We start from the raw sequence: 18,443 nt of genomic DNA, 5'->3' as shown, positions 1-18,443 counted from the left end.
CCATCTTGGTGCTAGGAGGTCACGAGCTAGCTGCATTCCACTGGGCACCAGACAACACCAAGCCCGCGTGAGAGCTTACAAGATGACGGCTGATTGTTGATTGGAATGATGGACCTTTGTCTGGCGCTTTATACCTAAAGTTCCGTTGCCCACCCGCAGGTCTCTTGTCTGGGCAGGCTGTTTTTTGGGCCCACGTGCCTTACCTTGGTGTCTTGCAGAAACCACCCGCGCCCTGCCTCGCCTCGCAAAACGCACAAGCACAAGCCTGTCCGGTCTGCTGTGACCTTGGCCCAGCCTGCTCTAAATAAAACATCAACCCTGCAAAGTATCAGCCAGTCCCAAAAATTCACCAACAAAACAAATTCACCATTCCATCCCATCCGCCGTTCACGGGTACCTGCTGAGGCACCTCCCTGCCTACCCACTTAACATCGGATTTTTCCTTTGGGGCTGCTCCAAGTTTCCCTTCTTCATCTTTGTTGGACGGAGATACCCAGCCAGCCAATTTGATTTCAACCCCGCAGCCTTCTGCCATCCCGCCTTCCGTCTTTGACCCATCCTTGTGCAGCGCTCGCACTTCAGGCTGGCCCCTGCCCTGCTGACAATTCGACGGATCTGGCATCGATCTCCTCCCGATATCCCATCTCCATCAACAAAACCCGACTCCTCCGTCGTGGCCGAAGACGACGACCCACCCCACGACCCTGGATCCGCAATTTCCGCCGCCTCGCGCCTCTCTTTCCTTGCCGTTTCGCAATGAGACAGCATCCCTCTCTCGACGTGCTTGCCGCCCAGCGGGCTGCCCGCCGGTCCCCGCCCGACACCATGACCGCTCCCGCCGGTGATGCCGGTGATGCCAACACGAGCGCCCAGGAGGACTCGCGATCCTCGTCATCTGCGAGCTCGCCCGTCCCTGCGGACAACGAGGAGTCCGACTTCTTCCTCGGCGCCAATGACTCCCAGTCTTCCCTCGGCGTCCCCAACCTTCAAGATATGCAAGTCTCGGACGACGAGTGCCTCCCACCCATCAACCGGCTTCCCAACGAGATCCTGATCAGTATATTCTCGAAACTGAACCAGTCGTCGGACATCCTTCATGCCATGCTGACCTGCAAGCGCTGGGCCCGTAACTCGGTCGACATCCTCTGGCATCGCCCTGCCTGCACCAACTGGCAGAAGCACTCGTCCATCTGCCAGACGCTCGGCTTGGAGGATCCATACTTTGCCTATCGACACTTCATCCGGCGCCTTAACCTGGCCGCTCTCGCCGACAGGGTTAACGATGGCAGCGTCATGCCCTTGGCCGCCTGCACGCGTGTCGAGCGGTTGACTCTGACAAACTGCAAGGGCCTCACAGACTCGGGCCTCATTGCCTTGGTGAAGAACAGCGGCCACCTGCTCGCCCTGGACATCTCGAATGACGACCAGATCACCGAGGCCTCCATACTTGCCATCGCTGAGCACTGCAGGAGACTGCAAGGGCTCAACATTTCCAACTGCACCAAAATCTCCAACGAGAGCATGATCAAGCTTGCCGAGAGCTGTAGGTTCATAAAGAGGGTATGTACATAAAACAAAACCTCATTTCGGCCTTATCCGGCCTTGCCGTTGCCCGCCCCAGATCCCCTCCCGGGTCCCCCGGTCACCCGGCTCCCTCAAAACACGTCAAGTACATAACATGCTAACCGCTTGCCCCACCTGGTCCAGCTCAAACTGAACGAGTGCCGGCAGCTGACGGACGAGGCGGTCCGCGCCTTCGCTGAACATTGCCCCAACATCCTCGAGATTGACCTCCATCAGTGTCGCCTTGTTGGAAACGACCCTGTCACGAGCCTGCTTGCCAAGGGGAGGTCGCTCCGCGAATTACGCCTTGCAAACTGCGAGCTTGTCGACGACGGCGCGTTCCTCTCACTACCTCCCAACAAGACATACGAGCACCTCCGAATCCTCGACCTCACCTCGTGCGCCCGATTGACCGACCGCGCCGTCGAGAAGATCGTTGATGTCGCCCCACGTCTGCGCAACATTGTCCTCGCAAAGTGCCGAAACATAACCGATGCATCCGTCTTCGCCATCTCCCGGCTGGGCAAGAACCTGCACTATATCCATCTCGGCCACTGCGGGCATATCACAGATGACGCCGTAAAGCGCCTCGTCCAGTGCTGCAACAGGATCCGTTACATTGACCTCGGCTGCTGCGTGCACTTGACTGACGACTCGGTCACCCGGCTGGCGGCCCTTCCCAAACTGAAGCGGATCGGACTAGTCAAGTGTGCCAACATCACCGACGAAAGCGTCTATGCACTGGCAAGGGCAAATCAGCGGCTGCGGTCGCGCAGAGATGCGGATGGCAATGTCATCCTCGGCGAGCACTACCCCTCCAGCCACAGCAGCTTGGAGAGAGTCCATCTGAGCTACTGCACCAATCTCACGTTGAAGGTACCTCATACGTCCTCTCAGTGGCCCCTCCCCTCCTCCCCCACAACGTGGTGGTGGTATCTAACATTATTGCAGAGCATCATCAGACTCCTGAACTCGTGTCCTCGCCTGACCCACCTCAGCCTTACCGGCGTGCAGGCCTTCCTAAGAGAGGATCTTGAGGCATTCTGCAGGGATGCCCCGCCAGGTACGTTGTCCCGGCTCCCAACCTCTACCCCCTTCCCCCCACTTGCAAGTGCTTTAGCTAACAAGGTGCACGTAGAATTTACCGAGCATCAACGCCAAGTATTCTGTGTCTTCTCTGGGCAGGGCGTCCTCGGCTTGCGACGCTATCTCAACAACGAGCGTGACTTCGCCCATCTACATGATCCGCTCCCGGGAGAACTGCGTCACCGGGGAGCCCATGCGGCGCTTCCCGGCCCAGCCAATGGAGCCTCTGTTACCGTCCATGTTCCCGTTCTGACTAACGACGGCGGAGCTCTGGACGATGGTGAGCCCGACGTTGTCGATGACGACGACGGACTCGAAGACGGGAGTGAGATGGCGATCGATACCCAGCCACTTCTTGGCAATAATCCTGTTGCTAGTTTGGGGGTCGGCGGCCCAGCGTCGAATACCATTCCCGCCCCTCCTCCAGCTCCGGCGAACCCGTTCTCCAACACTCCTGCTCCTCCCCATGCTCCTGTTGTTCCGCAACAAGCACAGTTTCACGAGGACCCGATGGCATTTTCGCAGGCACTGCCATCACCGCTGGGGGTGTCTCACCAAGGAGCCGATGCCATGGATATGAGCCCAGCTGGACCGTCGAGCGGCGTTGCGAGCACAGCTGTGGGTGGGAATCACTCACACCAGGCTTCGAGAAACCGGCAGGCCTCTGGTGCTCGGGGTGTCCCGGCCGAAGCTGGCCCAAGTACAGCTTCGATACAGGCGCTGGCACCAGGACCTCACGGGCCATTGACCCCTTTCGGAGGGGGTGCGAATGCGAGCCGCAACCCGAGTCGAAGCAATGGCAACAACGGCCCAGCTGGTCTCTGAGGCACCCGGCCGACGGTTTCTCTCCCCCCCTTTCGTATCATCAAGGCTCTACCCGACTCGAAACATTATGGTATGTCACACCGTGGTGGACCTTGACGATATTGCCCTCCTTACAGATCCCATGAGCTAAGCTGATTTCCCGTCCTAGTAGGATAACAAACCTATGGCCGCACGGCTGCCACATGTGCGATTGCTCCAAGCCTCAGCTTTGGAACAACAAGTTTATCGGACGAACAAGCGTCCGGTCCAGGCCGAGTGCACCAGAAATTCCCTAATATCAGTCGAACTTCAATCGTCATCCTTACGGGAGCCATCCGGGAGATTATCTTCCCTACGGTGGCTCACCATTGATACCCAGCTCGGGCGTTACATAGACGAGACTTTACAAGCTGCTGGTTCCAGCCTACGACTCATGTTATTTCTGTCTTGTCCATTTTTCGCCTCTCGTTCCCTGCATTAATCGGGAACTGTTGAGGCTCGTCTCATTGAAGTCTTTTTTCGTTGTTTCAGCAACCCTGCGGGTCTCCCTCGAAGACTTGGGGAACCTTTTTATATCTTGGGGGTGTCGGAAACAGAATTGACCCAGCCAGGGTGCTGTTGGTTTGCTGGTTGGCATCATCAGTTTTGGTTGGCATGGACAAAAGATAAGGGACGGGAGGGTGGAAATCATGTCATATCAGGGTCCCGAGAACTACCTCACCCATAATGATTGTTGATGACAGTTAGAGCGACGGGGTAGCATTATCCCCCCGTCATGGCTTGTGTTTTTTTCAGGCAACACTGCAGGCAAGCAAATGTCCTTCCTGCCGGGGATGCAACGAACAGGTCAAATGATAGACATGAAATACAAGACCTGCCCAGACTATTAGTGCTGATCTTGTGTGCGCTGAGAACCGGCTACTGCCTAACCTGACACTAGATAAATAAACAGTAATACAGGGCTTCAAACATGCAGGAACTTGGTGTGGCTTCCCGTGCAGACGACGGCGCCCTTGGCCCCATCCTCACCGACCACGGCCTTCCGGATCTCGACCTGGGTGTAGGCCATATTCCTCCCGACGCGGCTCACCCACGCCTCGATCTCGACAACATCCCCGGCCCGCGCGGCCGACACGTACGACACGTGGATGTCGGTGCTGACGCCCGTTCGCTCCAGCCCCGTGCTCGCGATCGCCAGCCCGCCCGCCCAGTCCACCACCGTCGCCGACACGGACCCGTGCAGCGTCGAGCTCGAGTTCAGGTGCACCGGCTGGAGCTCCAGGCGGAAGGCGACGCGGCCGTGCGAGGCCGACACCAGCGTCGCGTCCGAGAGGAGGATGCGGTAGATGGCGGAGCGCGCGCGGATCCGGTCCCATACCTTGAGGACGTGCGCTTCTATTGCGGGGGTTGGCATGGTTTGGCCGCTTGCGGCAGTGGGGGCTGGTGGGGGCCTGGTGGTGTTTTCTGCCATGTCGGGCGGGGGGAAGAGGCGCAAATGGAAAAGTGGATGTCGGTAGGTGGATTGCAGTGTGACACGAGACGGATGCTGTGGGTGGCTGGCTGGCTGGGTGGCTGGGCAAGATGAAGTTGACGGGTGCCGGGTCGGTGTGGGTTGACGGTACGGGAGCCGACACGGGAGGTTCAGAAATTTTTGGCTTGCAGATCTTTTGGACATCACCAAACACCATCAAAGAAAGTATCTCCTCCGTAATCGGATTCGGATTCGGGTGATCAAATTGGGGCCCCACTCCACCAGCGAACAGGGGCTACTATTTCTATTCTGTGTGAAATACTTCTCAGCCCTCCGTTCCGGCATCTTTTCCTTAGAAAATGGCCAGGGCGTTTGGCGGAGAAGCCACGAGGCCGGGGTGATTCAGAGGCACCGAGCTCAGCATGAAGCTGTACCGCCCAGACTTCTTGCAATGCGCCGACAAGGCCTTGAGATCCCAGAGCTCCCCGATGGGAAGCCCGAACATGACTAGAAACCATTGGTGAAGCACTATCGGGGAAATCATGTTCAGCCATGCCGCTCCCTACTTGGGGAGGCTTTGAGTTGCACTTACCTAGATCCGACATCCCCGCCACGCTTCCGTCCGGTTTGACCGGCGGGATCGCCTCGAATCCGTGAGAGTCGCCAGCAACGGCCGCAAACCGGTGGTTCCACACCCAGCGTGCCGTCTCCTCGGTGCCGTGCACCCCGGACAGTGTGCCCTTGCTAAGCTGCGGCACGAGCGCTTCGGTCGGGCCCTCGAGCAGTTCCGTGTATCCGGTGCGGACAATCAAGATATCCCCGGGGCGGAACTCGACGCCCTGATGCTTCGCGACGGCCTCGAGTTCCTGCACGGTAATCCGGTGACCGTCGAACGGCGAGTACGGCACGGCGCCCGTCTGGGCCGTCTCCTCGGCGTATGCCTTGTAGTCGACCAGCACGCCGCGGCCGACGATGCCGCCCCGCGCGTGCCAGTGCTCGCAGGTCGGGAGGCCGTTCTCCTCGGTCGACGACACGCTGAGGCCCTCCTTAGTGGGCTTGGCGCCGTTGTACGCGAGCCCCGTCGCCTGGTCCGGGAAGTGCGTGAGGCTGTCCCACTGGCTGCTGCACTGCGTGTTGAACTCCAGCTCGTCGTCCCACCCGTCGCTCTCGAGCCCGGCCTCTCGTAGGTCGACGACCGTGTGGGTTGGCGATCGGCGGAAGGGGAGCGGGATCTTGAATGCGTTGAGGGGCCAGCTGCGAAAAAATACAAAAGGTCAGTCAGTGTGTTCGGCTGCTGCTCAAACGTGACGGGCGATATTTCTTCCTCTTCTTCGTCTTCTTCTTCTTCTTCTTTTGTACGTGCTTTAGTGATATCGAGACGCCGGCCTTGACCTCGGCCGCGGCGGCCTGGACGACTTGGGGCGTCAGGAAGTTGAGAGTCCCGAGGAGATCCTTCTTGCCATCCTTGTCAAAGACACCCCAGGCACACCCCTGCGGCATCCCTTCCACCTTGGGGAGATCACCAAAGTCTGGATAGCTGCCGGGCTCCATCGTGTCGAGCAAAGTCAAACAACCTGGCCCTGAGTCATTGTTGCGGGGGACGGCGCTCAAACCCCCGTCTATCTATATTTGTGTGCGTATGTACTGTATAAGCGCTGGGATGACTGCACGCCCCGCTGGCTGCAGTTGCAATTTACACTCTCTCTCTGGCGATGGTGTGTGGGCCCATCACTGGATGGCGGAGTGCCGGGGCCAAGAGCGGGTATCTTCCCGCTGCAACCCCAGCCCCTACTGGCGCCCACATTAACGGCCCGTTGCTCGCTCCTCCCCAATCGGACCCTGGATGATATGCGCATCATGCACGTATATCTACGTAATCGGAAATGTCGACCGCCAAAGATCAGGATCCGAACACGAGCCGTGCTGACTCGTCTTCGCGTTCGGAAGCTGAATGGAAGATGGCCCGCAATACGCATTCGGGTGTGCCATGGAAGGCGGAAAGGGGTGTCTGCCGCCAAGACCACATCAACATAAGACGAGGTCCATCAGCGGTTAGTGGTCAGTCAACGTGTGTCGGTCAGATTATAGCCCCTACATCTCGAGTCCCCGTCCTCGACATCATTACGAACAACCCCCTGAATAGCGAATAATGGCCACCGCTGCGGACAATGGCCAGGCCATGCTTGCCCTCCAACAGAAATACACCGAAGAGGCGGCCAAGCGTCTCCGCTCGGACGGAATCGCCCAGTTCGTCGAGCTCCAGGACGCCGAGTCGGACAGGTTCAGAGCACTGGGAAAGGACCCATGGGCAGACCATGAAGCGCTGAATTCGCAGGACCCTCCAGTCAAGAACGGTGGGAGGTACAAGTTCGTCATCCTCGGCGCAGGATTCGGAGGGCTGCTCTTCGCCGTCCGCCTGATCCAGGCGGGCGTGGCCAGCGGCCCCGACGACATCCGGCTGGTCGACTCCGCGGGCGGCTTCGGCGGGACCTGGTACTGGAATCGCTACCCGGGTCTCTGCTGCGACGTCGAGAGCTACACGTACATGCCCCTGCTCGAGGAGACGGGCTACATGCCCACAGCCAAATACGCATCCGGCCCGGAGCTCTTCGAACACGCCAACAGGATCGCCGACAAATGGGACCTGCGCGACAAGGCTCTCTTCCGCGCCGCCGTCACGAGCGCCGCGTGGGACGACGCCAGCAATCTCTGGACCGTCAAGGCCACAGAAGACCGCGGGCCGGGCGAGAAACCCATGGATCTGCAGTTCCACGCTCAGAATGTCCTGATCGCCTCCGGCCTCCTCACGCGCCCGCAGATCCCCAAGATCCCCGGGCTCGACTCCTTCTCGGGGGCCATGATCCACGCCGCGCGGTGGGACTACTCGGTCACGGGCGGCAGCCCGACGGACCCGAACCTGACGGCCCTCGCGGGCAAGCGCGTCGGCATCATCGGCACGGGGGCGACGGCGGTGCAGGCCCTACCGCACCTGGCCAGGTCGGCCAAGGAGCTCTACGTCTTCCAGCGCACCCCCTCGGCCATCCACCGGCGCGGCCAGCAGTCGACGGACCCGGACGAGTGGAAGGACAAGATCAGCGCCAAGAAGGGCTGGCAGAGGGAGCGCATGCTGAACTTCAACTCGTACGTCGAGAACGCCGCCAAGCCCGGCCAGGAGAACCTGACGGGCGACGGCTGGACCGAGATGCCCGCGTACAGCGCCATCGTCGGCGGGCCCTCGTGGGGCATCGTGGCGCCGACCATGGAGAGCATCGGCGAGCACGTCGGGAAGCTGCACATGCTCGACGTGCCCCGCAGCGAGGCCACGCGCGCGCGCGTCGACCAGATCGTCGAGGACCCGGAGACGGCGGCGAGGCTCAAAGCCTGGTACCCGGTCTGGTGCAAGCGCCCCACCTTCAGCGACGACTATCTCCAGGCCTTCAACCGGCCCAACGTCCACCTGGTTGACACGGACGGCAGGGGCATCTCGTCGGCCACCGGGGCGGGGCTCGTCGTCGACGGGCGGGAATACCCCCTCGACGTCCTCGTCCTCTGCACGGGGTACCGCACCCCCGCCGTCGCAAACGGCAGCCCCGCCGCCCGCACGGCCATCGAGATCCTCGGCCGCGGGGGCCGGTCCTTCGAGGACGGGTGGCGGGCCCGCGGCGCGGCGACCCTGCACGGTGTCTGCGCAAACGGGTTCCCGAACTTGTTCCTCGCGAGCACCACCCAGGCCGGCGTCGCCACCAACTTCGTCCTGGTCCTGGACGTGCAGTCGGCGCACGTGGCCCACGTCGTCGCCGAGGCGGAGCGCCGCGTCGGGGGGGCCGGGGAGCGGCCCGTCGTCGAGGCCTCCGTCGAGGCGGAGGAGGCTTGGTCGGCTGAGTGCATGAGGCGCGCGCCGTGGTTCGCTGCCGTGGCGGGGTGTACGCCCGGGTACATCACCTCCGAGGGTCAGGCGATGGCTAGCCGTGACCCGGAGGAGATGGCGAAGCAGAGCAGGGCCACGCCGTGGTGCGAGGGCATGACGAGCTACGTCAGGGTCCTCGAGGAGTGGAGGGCTGAGGGGGGGTTGCAGGGGCTGGGGATAACTGCGGTGCCGGCCCTTTGAGATTCGGTCACTTTTTTGCTTCTACGGAAAGATGTCAGTATAGATATATAGCGATGGCAGCCAGGGGTTCTCGCGCCTTTGTGGGGTGATGTTGTGAATGGCCTGAAGAAAAAGAGAGTCCGGCCGAGGCGTCAAATCGCTGAGAGCGGACCATAGCACATACAATATCTTAAATCCCAGAGCCATCTCGTCCATTCCAAATTGTCTCTCGCAGGTACCTTGGCCGCTCTGATGCAAAGGTGATAGCGTCTTTGGTTATGGCGCCCTTGGTAGTCAAGAGTCAGGACAGGAGGAACCTTGACCTATGAGGCCGAGTACAAGACGCGGTAACTGTCTGGCCTCCACCCGCCGGATTACCCCCGAGGTACCTGCATGGAGATTGCCAGCCTCACCGTTGGGTCGTCCCACAGTGGGAAACCTGTACCTCAACGTTGGCTTTTCCACCTCGGTCACTGGTCTTGTGGTTTCAAAGTTAACTTGGCAAGGATTGACCGGCCCTGGGCCTCGGGTTTCGATTCTGTGAACTGCAGATCACTCAGCCCAGCCTGCTGCCGCAGCGTAAGCAGATGACTTCCGCGGTAGACAACGAAAGCATACCATCATCCGTGTCTGCCTAACGTTGGTTGGGGTTGATAGGGCGTAACAAGAGAATTCGCTGGCTGGGGTATCATGGGAATACTAGGTCATGTGGGCCTGATACGATGCCTAGGCAGCCTCCTTATACACCGGTTTCTTTATCTGCAAGTATGGGCTCTCCTATGTGACCAACCAGCCGAGCCTGCCTGTCATGCCTGCTGTTTCCGGGCCTAGGGGTTGATGGTAACCCCGAAAATCTCTCTGCATTCACCTCCGTGCAGTCAACGTTCCAAGTTTACCGCCTAATCCTCCTTCAACGCCTCCAGAGACCCTTTAGGCTTCTTCTGATGCAGATAGTCACCACCGGTTATGGCCTTATAGACACATACAGATCCAGCAGAGGCCAAATACCCCAGAAGACAGCCAGCAGCCAGTCCGCCCACAACGCGCGGATCGCCGCCTCCTCGGCGTCCACGTCGACCTTGACCTTGTTCGTACACACTCGGCAGGTGCGCCGCCGAATACGTGGCCCGCAACGCGTCGTACGAACCCCAGTCGTAGTTCTCGTCCTCGGTGTAGTAAGCGTGCGCGTAGAGCCACTTCTTGCCGCCCAGCTGCTGCACACCTTCTGCTCCGGCGCCCAGCTCAAGTGGACGACCTCGCGGTGGCCGAAGGAGGCGGGGCCCCATACGCCGAAGTTGAGGAGCTCCGGCGTCCCGGACTCGGCAGACTCGGAGTGGAGCCCGTGGCGCGAGTCCGGCAAGTCCCGGCACGTGCGCAGCGGGCAGAGCTAGAGTGCAGCGGGCAGAGCTAGAGTGCAGCGGGCAGAGCTAGAGCTTCACGTGGTTGTCGAGCCAGAGCGTGAACACTGCTTTGTCGTGGGGCACGCCGACGTCCTGGACTAGGTAAAAGTCCGAGAGCCCGCTCTGCTGCATGGCGCGGTACACGACGTGCGTCTGCATGAAGGGGTCGAGGAGGAACCTGGTGATACGGTTGAACCGCGTGATGAATAAGTTGAAGGCGTACCGTGCGGTCCAGAACACGCCACGGTTGTACCGGAACAGAGAAGTCGGTGGCCGTTCCCGACGTCTTCACGGGCGCTTCTGGTTTCTCTTGGCGTGGACGTAGAACCACAGATCTCGGCTGTGTAGGAACTGGCCTTGCAAAGTTCGATCTGGAAGAGTGCCGACCAGGCAGCCGGTGCAGATAATGGTCGAGTCTAGGGAGAAGACGATAGCATCTACATATACATACTCGTTTGTAGTCTCCTTGGAAGTCTCTGCCTGCAACATGGCAGTCACCTCGGCAATATCGGACAAATGATGATACGTCAACTGGACATATTGTTTGGCATCTCTGAGCTGGACTTCCAAGAGCGTGACGACTCCCAGGGGGCGTAACACGTTGGATTGCTAATTTAATGTGAAGTTCAAGTGCAATGGAGGCAAGCTAAGTGTGAACGTATCCTTGGCCTCCTTGTCAAACATCTCTCCGTCATATCCAGGAGGAAAAGAGATGGTGTACCGGAGTGCAATACGGCTGAGAACCATCCGGAGCTCCATGATGGCCAGGTTCCTACCAGGGCAGCTGAACTGGCCTCGGGTGAAAGGTATCCAGGGTGCCTTCTCTGGTGACACTCGCTCCCACCTCTCTGGCATGAACTCGGTCGCATTATCCCAGTAGCGCGGGTCTCTGTGGACTGTGTATGCCGGAACCGAGACAATCGTGTCACCGGGAACGAAAACCCCGTCTATTTGTAATCCTGTCGGAGGCGTCAACCGAGATAACCCTGCTGGAACAGACGGCTTCAATCGAAGGGTCTCCTGGATGATGTAGTCCAGATACGCGATGGTTTTGACCTTCTCATAGGCCCAGTCCTTCTCTCCTCCCGGGAATTCTGCTTGCACTAGCTGTTGGAGTTTTCGGTAGCAGGCGGGATTCTTGGTCAAAAAGTAGAGGCTGCGATGGTTTAATACAAGCAACAGAGAACAACGGACACGAAAAACTCACCTATTTGCTAAGGCGGCGCTTGTAGTATCACTATTCTCTTTTTAACCAGGATATTCCGAGAGAGAGAAGCTTGGAGTACTTACCTGCCAGCGATGATCATGAGGCGCGAGTCTTCCTGGAAGGCGCCCTCACCCGGCGGGGCAGATTGGTCTTGTTCGTCTTCCGCCCTGAGGAGCCAAGACATGACATCCTGGGGCTCCTGGTCCCCAAGAGTTGCCTTTTCGCTTGCCACAACCTTTGCCCAATTAGTTTGCTGCATTGAACTCATACACACCACACGCCCACAACTTACTAAACGTTTTGTCTTGAGCTCCTGGCCGCACCAATCCGTGAAGCGTGAGTAGCTCCCAGTGGCACCCGGTATTTTGGACAGCATAGACATTAGCCATGGCACTGTGCCAAGCACACCAACAGCCGCCATATTGTCATGCAGCCCGCGGATGGCAGCATGCTCATGCCCGGATTCAAGCATGTGGAAATCCTTCGAGAACCCTGATTACATGTCTTAGCATGGCTAATCGGTTAGGTAAGGCAGGGTAGGCTTGATCAACTTACCCACGTCTCCCATGACATCAAAGCCGAAAAACATGGCATATTTGGTCATGTCAATTGACATCCCTTTACAGGCCTCGATCTGTGATAGCAATAGATCCACCTTCGCCTCCACGCGTGGTTTGTATACCGCCAGAGCTATGTCGCGCTGTGAGTTTATCTAAGGACAAATGAGGAGGAGGCGGCCTTGATCATTTTGCATACCTCTGAAGCCCAACCCTCTCTCCCAGGCCCTCTTCCGGAGCTTGTGAAGCTTCACATCCCTGGTGGAATTGATGGAAATCTTGCTCACATCATCCGACACCTGGCTGTACCATGGAGACCTTGTGCATTGAGTTGGATGCTCGTAGATAGCATGGATGGCAGACAGTCGGTTGATGGAGATCTCGCGGGGTCCTACGCAACGGTGAGTTGTCATTCGTGAATATCAAGTTGCCACAACTATGCAAGCAACATACCAACTCGGACAAAGTCCCCGTACTTCTCGTGGAGCCTCTGGATGTCGATATTGGCCTGTAGGTTCTTGGCTGCCTTGCTCATGGCATAGAACCGTGAGAGCTTGGCTGGGAAAGGGCCAGGAAACCGATGCAGCCGGTGGAAGAAGGCTCGATAGAGCAGAGTGCTACAAGCCAGGCCGACGCTGAATGCATTCGCTACCATGATCGTGCGTAGGAGGCCATCCAAGATGGTAAACCCGCCGGCTTTGACAAAGTTCACGAGTAACATGGCGAGCACGCCGAGGTACGAAAACAGGAGAGTCCATGCTCTGCTATCGATCTCAAACGGTCGGACAGTGAGGTGAGCGACAACACCTAGCAGGAGCGAGACTCCTGCCGTCACCTCCCATGAGGAGTCGAGGGCGGAGCTTAGGGTCGCCATTATTTAGAAAGTGATGGCTTTGCAGGTCAGACAGAAGCGGAGCGGCGGTGAAGTCAAGGTTGTGCGGGGAACACTCTTCCAGGTCCTCAGGCCTACTCTTCTGGGGGGAGGCATCCCTCGTGTAGTCTAGCGTGCGGCTTGTCCCGCGACGTTGCAGTACTAAGCAAGTACTCCGTACCCAGCCCTGTTTAGCGGATTTTCCAGGGCCTGACAGGGAGGGTAACACTTTTGCCCATGTTGTGAAAAGGCCTAAAAACTCTCGGCACGTGTTATACAACCACATACCCTTTTATTCCATTTTTTTGAATATACGGTCTGGGACCACGTACACTTCTTTCTGGGCCGCTGATCAGCTGGCCCAGATCTTGCCCCTGTCGTTGTTTTGTTGTTTGTTTTGCCCCTAGGGGGAAACCCATGACTTCGCCTTGTTTCAATTGTAGAACCGCAGGGATTGAATATAGTGACTTGTCACTTTGGGGGATTGCGGTGCAGGGTCCATCCTCTCCTAAATGTGAGGAGTCAAGTGGAAAAAGCGCTGCACCACACTAACGTTTGACGTAGCGATACTCGCCAATAACTGTTAGCGGTGTACGATGGTGCCCCTATTTTTATTTCCACTGTCATGGGTGGCTGAAGCACACCCCCAATCGGGGAACTCCCTCTGTGCCCAGGCTGGTGCCTAGTCCAAAATAAGCAAGATCTATCCCACATGAATGGGAAGCCAGACCCTGTCAATATACGCCACAAAATAAAGATCACCACCTGCAAGCTGTCGAGGGTAAAAACAAAAGCAACGATGCGCTGGTGGCGAGCAGCATTGGGGGATGCTGGATGACAGGGGACGGCGGGGGATATATGGCAAGGGGGGTTTCCCGTCAAGCATCATCCTCTTTCCACCAGGCACCGACTGGCTCGCCGATTTCCTTCACGGTTTCCCTTCGATTCCGCAGCCGACCCGCCCGCTGGCAACGAAAATGGAAGACCTACGCCCCCTCTCGCACGCCGTGATCACTTTGCTATATATCATAGCCTCCGTTAGCATCGCGATGCGCATCTATGTTCGCGGGTTCACCATGAGGGCCTTTGGCTGGGATGACTGGGCCATGTCTGCAATGTTGGCACGTCCGAACCGGGACCCTCCAATCCGAGCGCGCAACCAATGCTGACGATGTGCTTTCGACTAATTACTAGCTATTTAATTCTTGCCAGCAAGGGTTGCTTTATTTCTTTCTCCACTTCGGTGGTGGCCTGTAATTGAGTGCCCAACCCGCTGTGACTCGCCCTGCAGGCATGGCTAACAACAACCATACAGTCATATCACGGAAGTAATGACAGAGCATCCCGAATGGCTGCCAATTCTCCTCAAGGTGCGTCTTGTACTCGACTGTACGCACTCCGCTCCTGACTCGGCATCTCTTAGGGCCTTCTAGCCGAGGAATTCTGGTACATCTGGATGCAGTTTAGCATCAAGATGTGCTTTCTCCTCTTCTATTTCAGGCTCTCGGAGACACTCACCTTCCGCCGCGCCCTCTGGGGAGTCATTGGCTTTCACGTCGCCACCACTATTGTCATCTGGCTGCTCTACGGGCTGCAGTGCAGGCCGCTGGCAGCATTCTACGACCCGGCGAGCTATCCCAACGTCAAGTGCTTGGACACGGACATGTAAGTCTCACCCGTGTTTAAGTTTGGCTTCTAGTTACGGTGGCTCACAACGGCCTGGCAATAATTAGAACATATTTTGTTCCGTACTCTCTGGTGAGTGCACTCCAAACCACATATTTCATACTGTAAGCAGTATGGGAATGAGTTCTCTGCTAATACCTATTACTCATGGTGCAGAACATGACCACCGATCTCTTCATCCTCGTCTTGCCTCTCCCCGTGATCTGGACTCTCCAAATGACGCTAAAGCGCCGCCTCGCAGTCCTTTGTGTCATCACGACGGGGGGTTCGGCCGTGCTCACGAGCGGGCTCCGCGCAATCATTCTCTTCGAATTTGCCACCTCTCCTGACTTCACCTGGTCGCTGGGCAAGATGGTCATAATCTCCAACGTCGAAATGCAAGTGGGAATTATCGCGGCGAACATGCCTTCCATGAAGGCGTTTTATACCTGTTGGCGCCAAAACAAACTCGGCCCTGGTGGGGGGGTTGATATTGATTACGGCAGTGGCTCAAAGAGCAAGAACTCGAAGCCGTCCCAGGGTGATATCGAGATGAATAGTGGGATAAGCACACCTAGACCCAGGAACAGGGGCAAGACTCCGGATCCTGTGTGCTTGACCATTACGGAGAGTGAGGAGATATTGTTTCAGGACCAGAAACCGGGCCAGAAGAAGGTGGAGTATGAAAGCTCTATGCAAAGCGCGCAGAGTGGTAGGGCTAGTCTCTAGAACCAAGTGGATTGTATATTGAAGGTAGTCTTAGACTCTCTCTCTCTCTCTGTTAGATATACCTTGAATGCCACTTGATCAAAATTGCAATTTCTCATGTTCCGCGTTCCCGACAGGCTTTGGCAGTGGAGGGTCCTAATCGTTGCCAGTGTTGATCATAATATAACTTGCACTGCTCAAGCAAACGGGAACATACGATGGAAGTTGAGTTTCGAATAATTAATTACGATGGACATGGTTCTCGCAAGTTATCTGCAGGATTGAGGTCGTCGTTGTGGGTTCAATTAAACTTTGAATGTCACGTGGAAGGAAGCTGCTAATTACTCCTAGGCGACGCTAACATTACCTAGTGCGCGAGATCAATAGATACCCGCGGCAACAGAGTTTGTCGCGACATCCGAACTGAGCACATTTTAATGCAACTTTGGTACAACTTTGGTAGTTCCCTGACCTAAGCTCCCAACAATGAATGGCAGAAGCACAGCAGCTCTCCAGAGCGTGTTATCATCGGCCTGGCAGCAGCCCCCTCGCCGCATCTGCCATATCCGACGAGTCCGGCGAGTGCCGCAACTAGCCGGCAGATGGCTGTGCAGCACGCCGGCCCGGCACACAGACGGCGTGTTCCGCGGCCTGACAGACACCCGGTTGTCAATACCCTGGATCGAAGCTTGGAGACTCCAAAACGAGGGCAAGAGCCTGGCTTCGCTCGAGGGGCTACCCAAGGAACGCGATCTCTCACCTAAGAAGATGAGCGACAGCTATCACCGTGTGGTGAGCACCGGATGGGGAACTAAGACGCCGTTGGATGACACGCATCACTGACCGTCAAGTTGTAGATCCTCCCTCTTGGGCGCGATCCGTGGCTTTCTGACACCTACATTAACTCATCAGGCCACATTCGGTATGTCTCACCGCCTGACGCCGCGTGACACCGTGTGGCGGTGGGCCAGCCGCACTCTGACATGGGCTGTGTAGTCTTGGGACAATCTTTATGGACCTGGACGCCTTGTCGGGCATCATCGTGTACAAGCACACCGGGCCTGGCGTGACTACAGTCACGGCCGCATTGGACCGTATCACCATCGCTCACCCGCTCACCGAGATCTGCGATCTGGAATACAGCGGCCAGGTGACGTATGCAACGGGCAGGAGCAGCGTGGAGATCACCTGCAAAGTCGCCAGGGCGAGAGGCGAAGGCGAGTCGAGCAAGCCCGAAGACGTCCTCCTAACGTGCACCTTTACTATGGTTGCCCTGGACTCCGTCACCAGGAAACCCACCAACATCCCGGGACTGATCTGCTCCACGCCCGAGGAGGAGAAGATTTTCAAGACCGGGGAGGCAAAGTCTCTGGCGATGAAGCAGATGGTCAAGAACTCCCTCCTCCAGCAGGAGCCCAATGACGCCGAGTCGACTTTGATTCACAACATGTGGCTGAAGTCGCTCGAGTACCACGACCCCAACAAGCCGCTAAGGCAGCCCCAAAACGTCGTAGCCATGGCTGCCACGAGGCTGTCGACCGCCTCCATCATGCAGCCGCAGTACCGCAACCGGCACCAGACCATGATCTTCGGCGGCTACCACCTGAAGCAGACCTTTGAGCTGGCCTTCTGCTGCGCGTCCAGCTTCGCCCACGCTCGCCCCACCTTCATCAGCGCCGACCCCTGCACTTTCCACAACCCTGTACCCGTCGGCAGCGTCCTCTACCTGACCGCCACCGTCGCCTACACGGACCCGCCGCTGCTCGAGGACGACGGCAGCGAGCCGCAGCAAAAGGACCCCAACAAACCCATCACCCGTGTCCACGTCCGCATCGACAGCAAAGTGAGAGACGTCGAGCACGGCAACGCTAAGCCGACCGGCCAGTTCAACTACACCTTTTCCGTTCCCAAAGACCTCAAAGTTATGCCACATACGTACCAGGAGTACATGGTGTATGTTGATGCGAGGCGGCGAGTGCAGGCCGGCGACCTGCAGAAACGCCAAGACCCTGTCGGTCTTAATGAAGACCAGGAACGCCTCGTGGGGAGTGCTAATATCACTGAATAGATTTGCACTAGTCTCTTTACGTAGAGGCTGCAGTTGAGGAACTATGACCTAAGTTTAGCAGAAGTGTTGCCAAACATTGTCGTTCTAGGTCTTCGAAGAGCGGAGGATGAAGGAGTGACGTGGTGAATGGAAAAGGCACGGGCCGCTTCAGGCTAGGATGAGTCAGCTTCGGACCGGATTTTCTGCGCTTCCATATAAGAGCGTGATCAGGGCCTCAAATTGTAAGATCATCATCAATTACGCAGACTTACACGGATTTACAAGCAGCACTCTTTACACCTTAGTTATTTCGAAGCTTTCTACGTAATAATACTTGATTTACCGCATTCCATTCCTTCCTTACGCCTTCAATTCAATTGATCACGCCACCGGCGTTTTCCTACCTTACTTACACGACTGGATTTGGGCACTACCGCGAGACGTATTGGGGCTGATCAGGGTCACCTGACCAGTCACGTGCGCTAGAGGTAAGGAAGGGGCACGATTCTATCCGCCTGCCAGCCAATCACGTGGCCACTGCCGTTGAGGCCTACGCCTCAGCAGCAGTATACTACGTTGAGAGGTAGGTAGGTAGGTGGTTTTGTGTCTCTCCTCCTCAGGAGGAAGAGGGAAGGAGAGATTGACATGCCGCACTTACAAACGTAGTTAGACCTAGTATAAAGATTACTTGATAAGTCTAAGCGGTTTGCTAATTAAGCATAACATGTGACTTATTTATATGACTACAAAGTAGCTAAGTTACGTAAATACTTGTTACTATATATTAAGGTAACTACAATAGTGATGACTAAGCAGTTTGCTGATTAAGCATTATAAGTGACTTATTTGTAAAGCTATTGTAAGAATCTTGAGATACTATAGTGTAGGTGGAGCACTATTGCGGCAGGACTTATAAGGCGCAGAGCGTGAAGGTTTTGAAACGTAGTGCTGAAACTGCTGAATCTTTTAGTTTATCG

General features: G+C 57.0%; 7 protein-coding genes across 7 annotated transcripts; 4 read left to right on the top strand and 3 right to left on the bottom strand.

Annotated features, from left to right (window-relative positions):
* Positions 1-756: 756 nt before the first annotated feature.
* QBC33DRAFT_582041 (RNI-like protein) lies at positions 757-3,474 on the top strand (the record flags this gene model as incomplete). Its single annotated transcript, XM_060431309.1, has 4 exons — positions 757-1,560; positions 1,708-2,439; positions 2,515-2,626; positions 2,702-3,474. The coding sequence occupies 4 exons, from the start codon at positions 757-759 to the stop codon at positions 3,472-3,474; spliced, it is 2,421 nt and encodes an 806-aa protein (XP_060278170.1).
* Positions 3,475-4,417: 943 nt separating this feature from the next.
* Positions 4,418-4,924, bottom strand: QBC33DRAFT_582040 (Thioesterase/thiol ester dehydrase-isomerase; the record flags this gene model as incomplete). Its single annotated transcript, XM_060431308.1, has 1 exon — positions 4,418-4,924. One exon carries the CDS (start codon positions 4,922-4,924, stop codon positions 4,418-4,420), a length of 507 nt encoding a protein of 168 aa, XP_060278169.1.
* Positions 4,925-5,131: 207 nt separating this feature from the next.
* Positions 5,132-6,774, bottom strand: QBC33DRAFT_295051 (putative cyclase-domain-containing protein). Its single transcript, XM_060423374.1, has 3 exons — positions 6,288-6,774; positions 5,517-6,178; positions 5,132-5,452 (listed from the first exon to the last, which is right to left on the bottom strand). Exons 1-3 carry the CDS (start codon positions 6,473-6,475, stop codon positions 5,277-5,279), a joined length of 1,026 nt encoding a protein of 341 aa, XP_060278168.1. The 5' UTR covers positions 6,476-6,774; the 3' UTR covers positions 5,132-5,276.
* Positions 6,775-9,043, top strand: QBC33DRAFT_294716 (uncharacterized protein). Its single transcript, XM_060423372.1, has one exon. It carries the CDS (start codon positions 7,074-7,076, stop codon positions 9,030-9,032), a length of 1,959 nt encoding a protein of 652 aa, XP_060278167.1. The 5' UTR covers positions 6,775-7,073; the 3' UTR covers positions 9,033-9,043.
* Positions 9,044-10,909: 1,866 nt separating this feature from the next.
* Positions 10,910-13,420, bottom strand: QBC33DRAFT_553026 (cytochrome P450). The gene is made up of 8 exons (XM_060429361.1): positions 13,379-13,420; positions 12,629-13,298; positions 12,375-12,566; positions 12,174-12,308; positions 11,911-12,110; positions 11,702-11,853; positions 11,619-11,648; positions 10,910-11,567 (listed from the first exon to the last, which is right to left on the bottom strand). Exons 2-8 carry the CDS (start codon positions 13,047-13,049, stop codon positions 11,021-11,023), a joined length of 1,677 nt encoding a protein of 558 aa, XP_060278166.1. The 5' UTR covers positions 13,050-13,298; positions 13,379-13,420; the 3' UTR covers positions 10,910-11,020.
* A 356-nt stretch (positions 13,421-13,776) lies between these two features.
* QBC33DRAFT_553024 (putative integral membrane protein) lies at positions 13,777-15,493 on the top strand. Its single transcript, XM_060429360.1, has 6 exons — positions 13,777-14,167; positions 14,241-14,299; positions 14,362-14,416; positions 14,470-14,711; positions 14,780-14,804; positions 14,889-15,493. Exons 1-6 carry the CDS (start codon positions 13,874-13,876, stop codon positions 15,438-15,440), a joined length of 1,227 nt encoding a protein of 408 aa, XP_060278165.1. The 5' UTR covers positions 13,777-13,873; the 3' UTR covers positions 15,441-15,493.
* Positions 15,494-15,813: 320 nt separating this feature from the next.
* On the top strand, positions 15,814-17,755 carry QBC33DRAFT_294605 (HotDog domain-containing protein). The gene is made up of 3 exons (XM_060423369.1): positions 15,814-16,211; positions 16,277-16,341; positions 16,416-17,755. The coding sequence occupies exons 1-3, from the start codon at positions 15,906-15,908 to the stop codon at positions 17,485-17,487; spliced, it is 1,443 nt and encodes a 480-aa protein (XP_060278164.1). The 5' UTR covers positions 15,814-15,905; the 3' UTR covers positions 17,488-17,755.
* Positions 17,756-18,443: the final 688 nt, after the last annotated feature.

This window comes from Phialemonium atrogriseum, assembly GCF_030411735.1.
Source record: "Phialemonium atrogriseum strain 8032-3 unplaced genomic scaffold QBC33scaffold_49, whole genome shotgun sequence".
NCBI classification, from domain to species: Eukaryota; Fungi; Ascomycota; class Sordariomycetes; order Cephalothecales; family Cephalothecaceae; genus Phialemonium; species Phialemonium atrogriseum.
The sequence above is the reverse complement of the archived record's forward strand: the minus strand, read 5'-3'. Positions and strand labels throughout refer to the sequence as shown.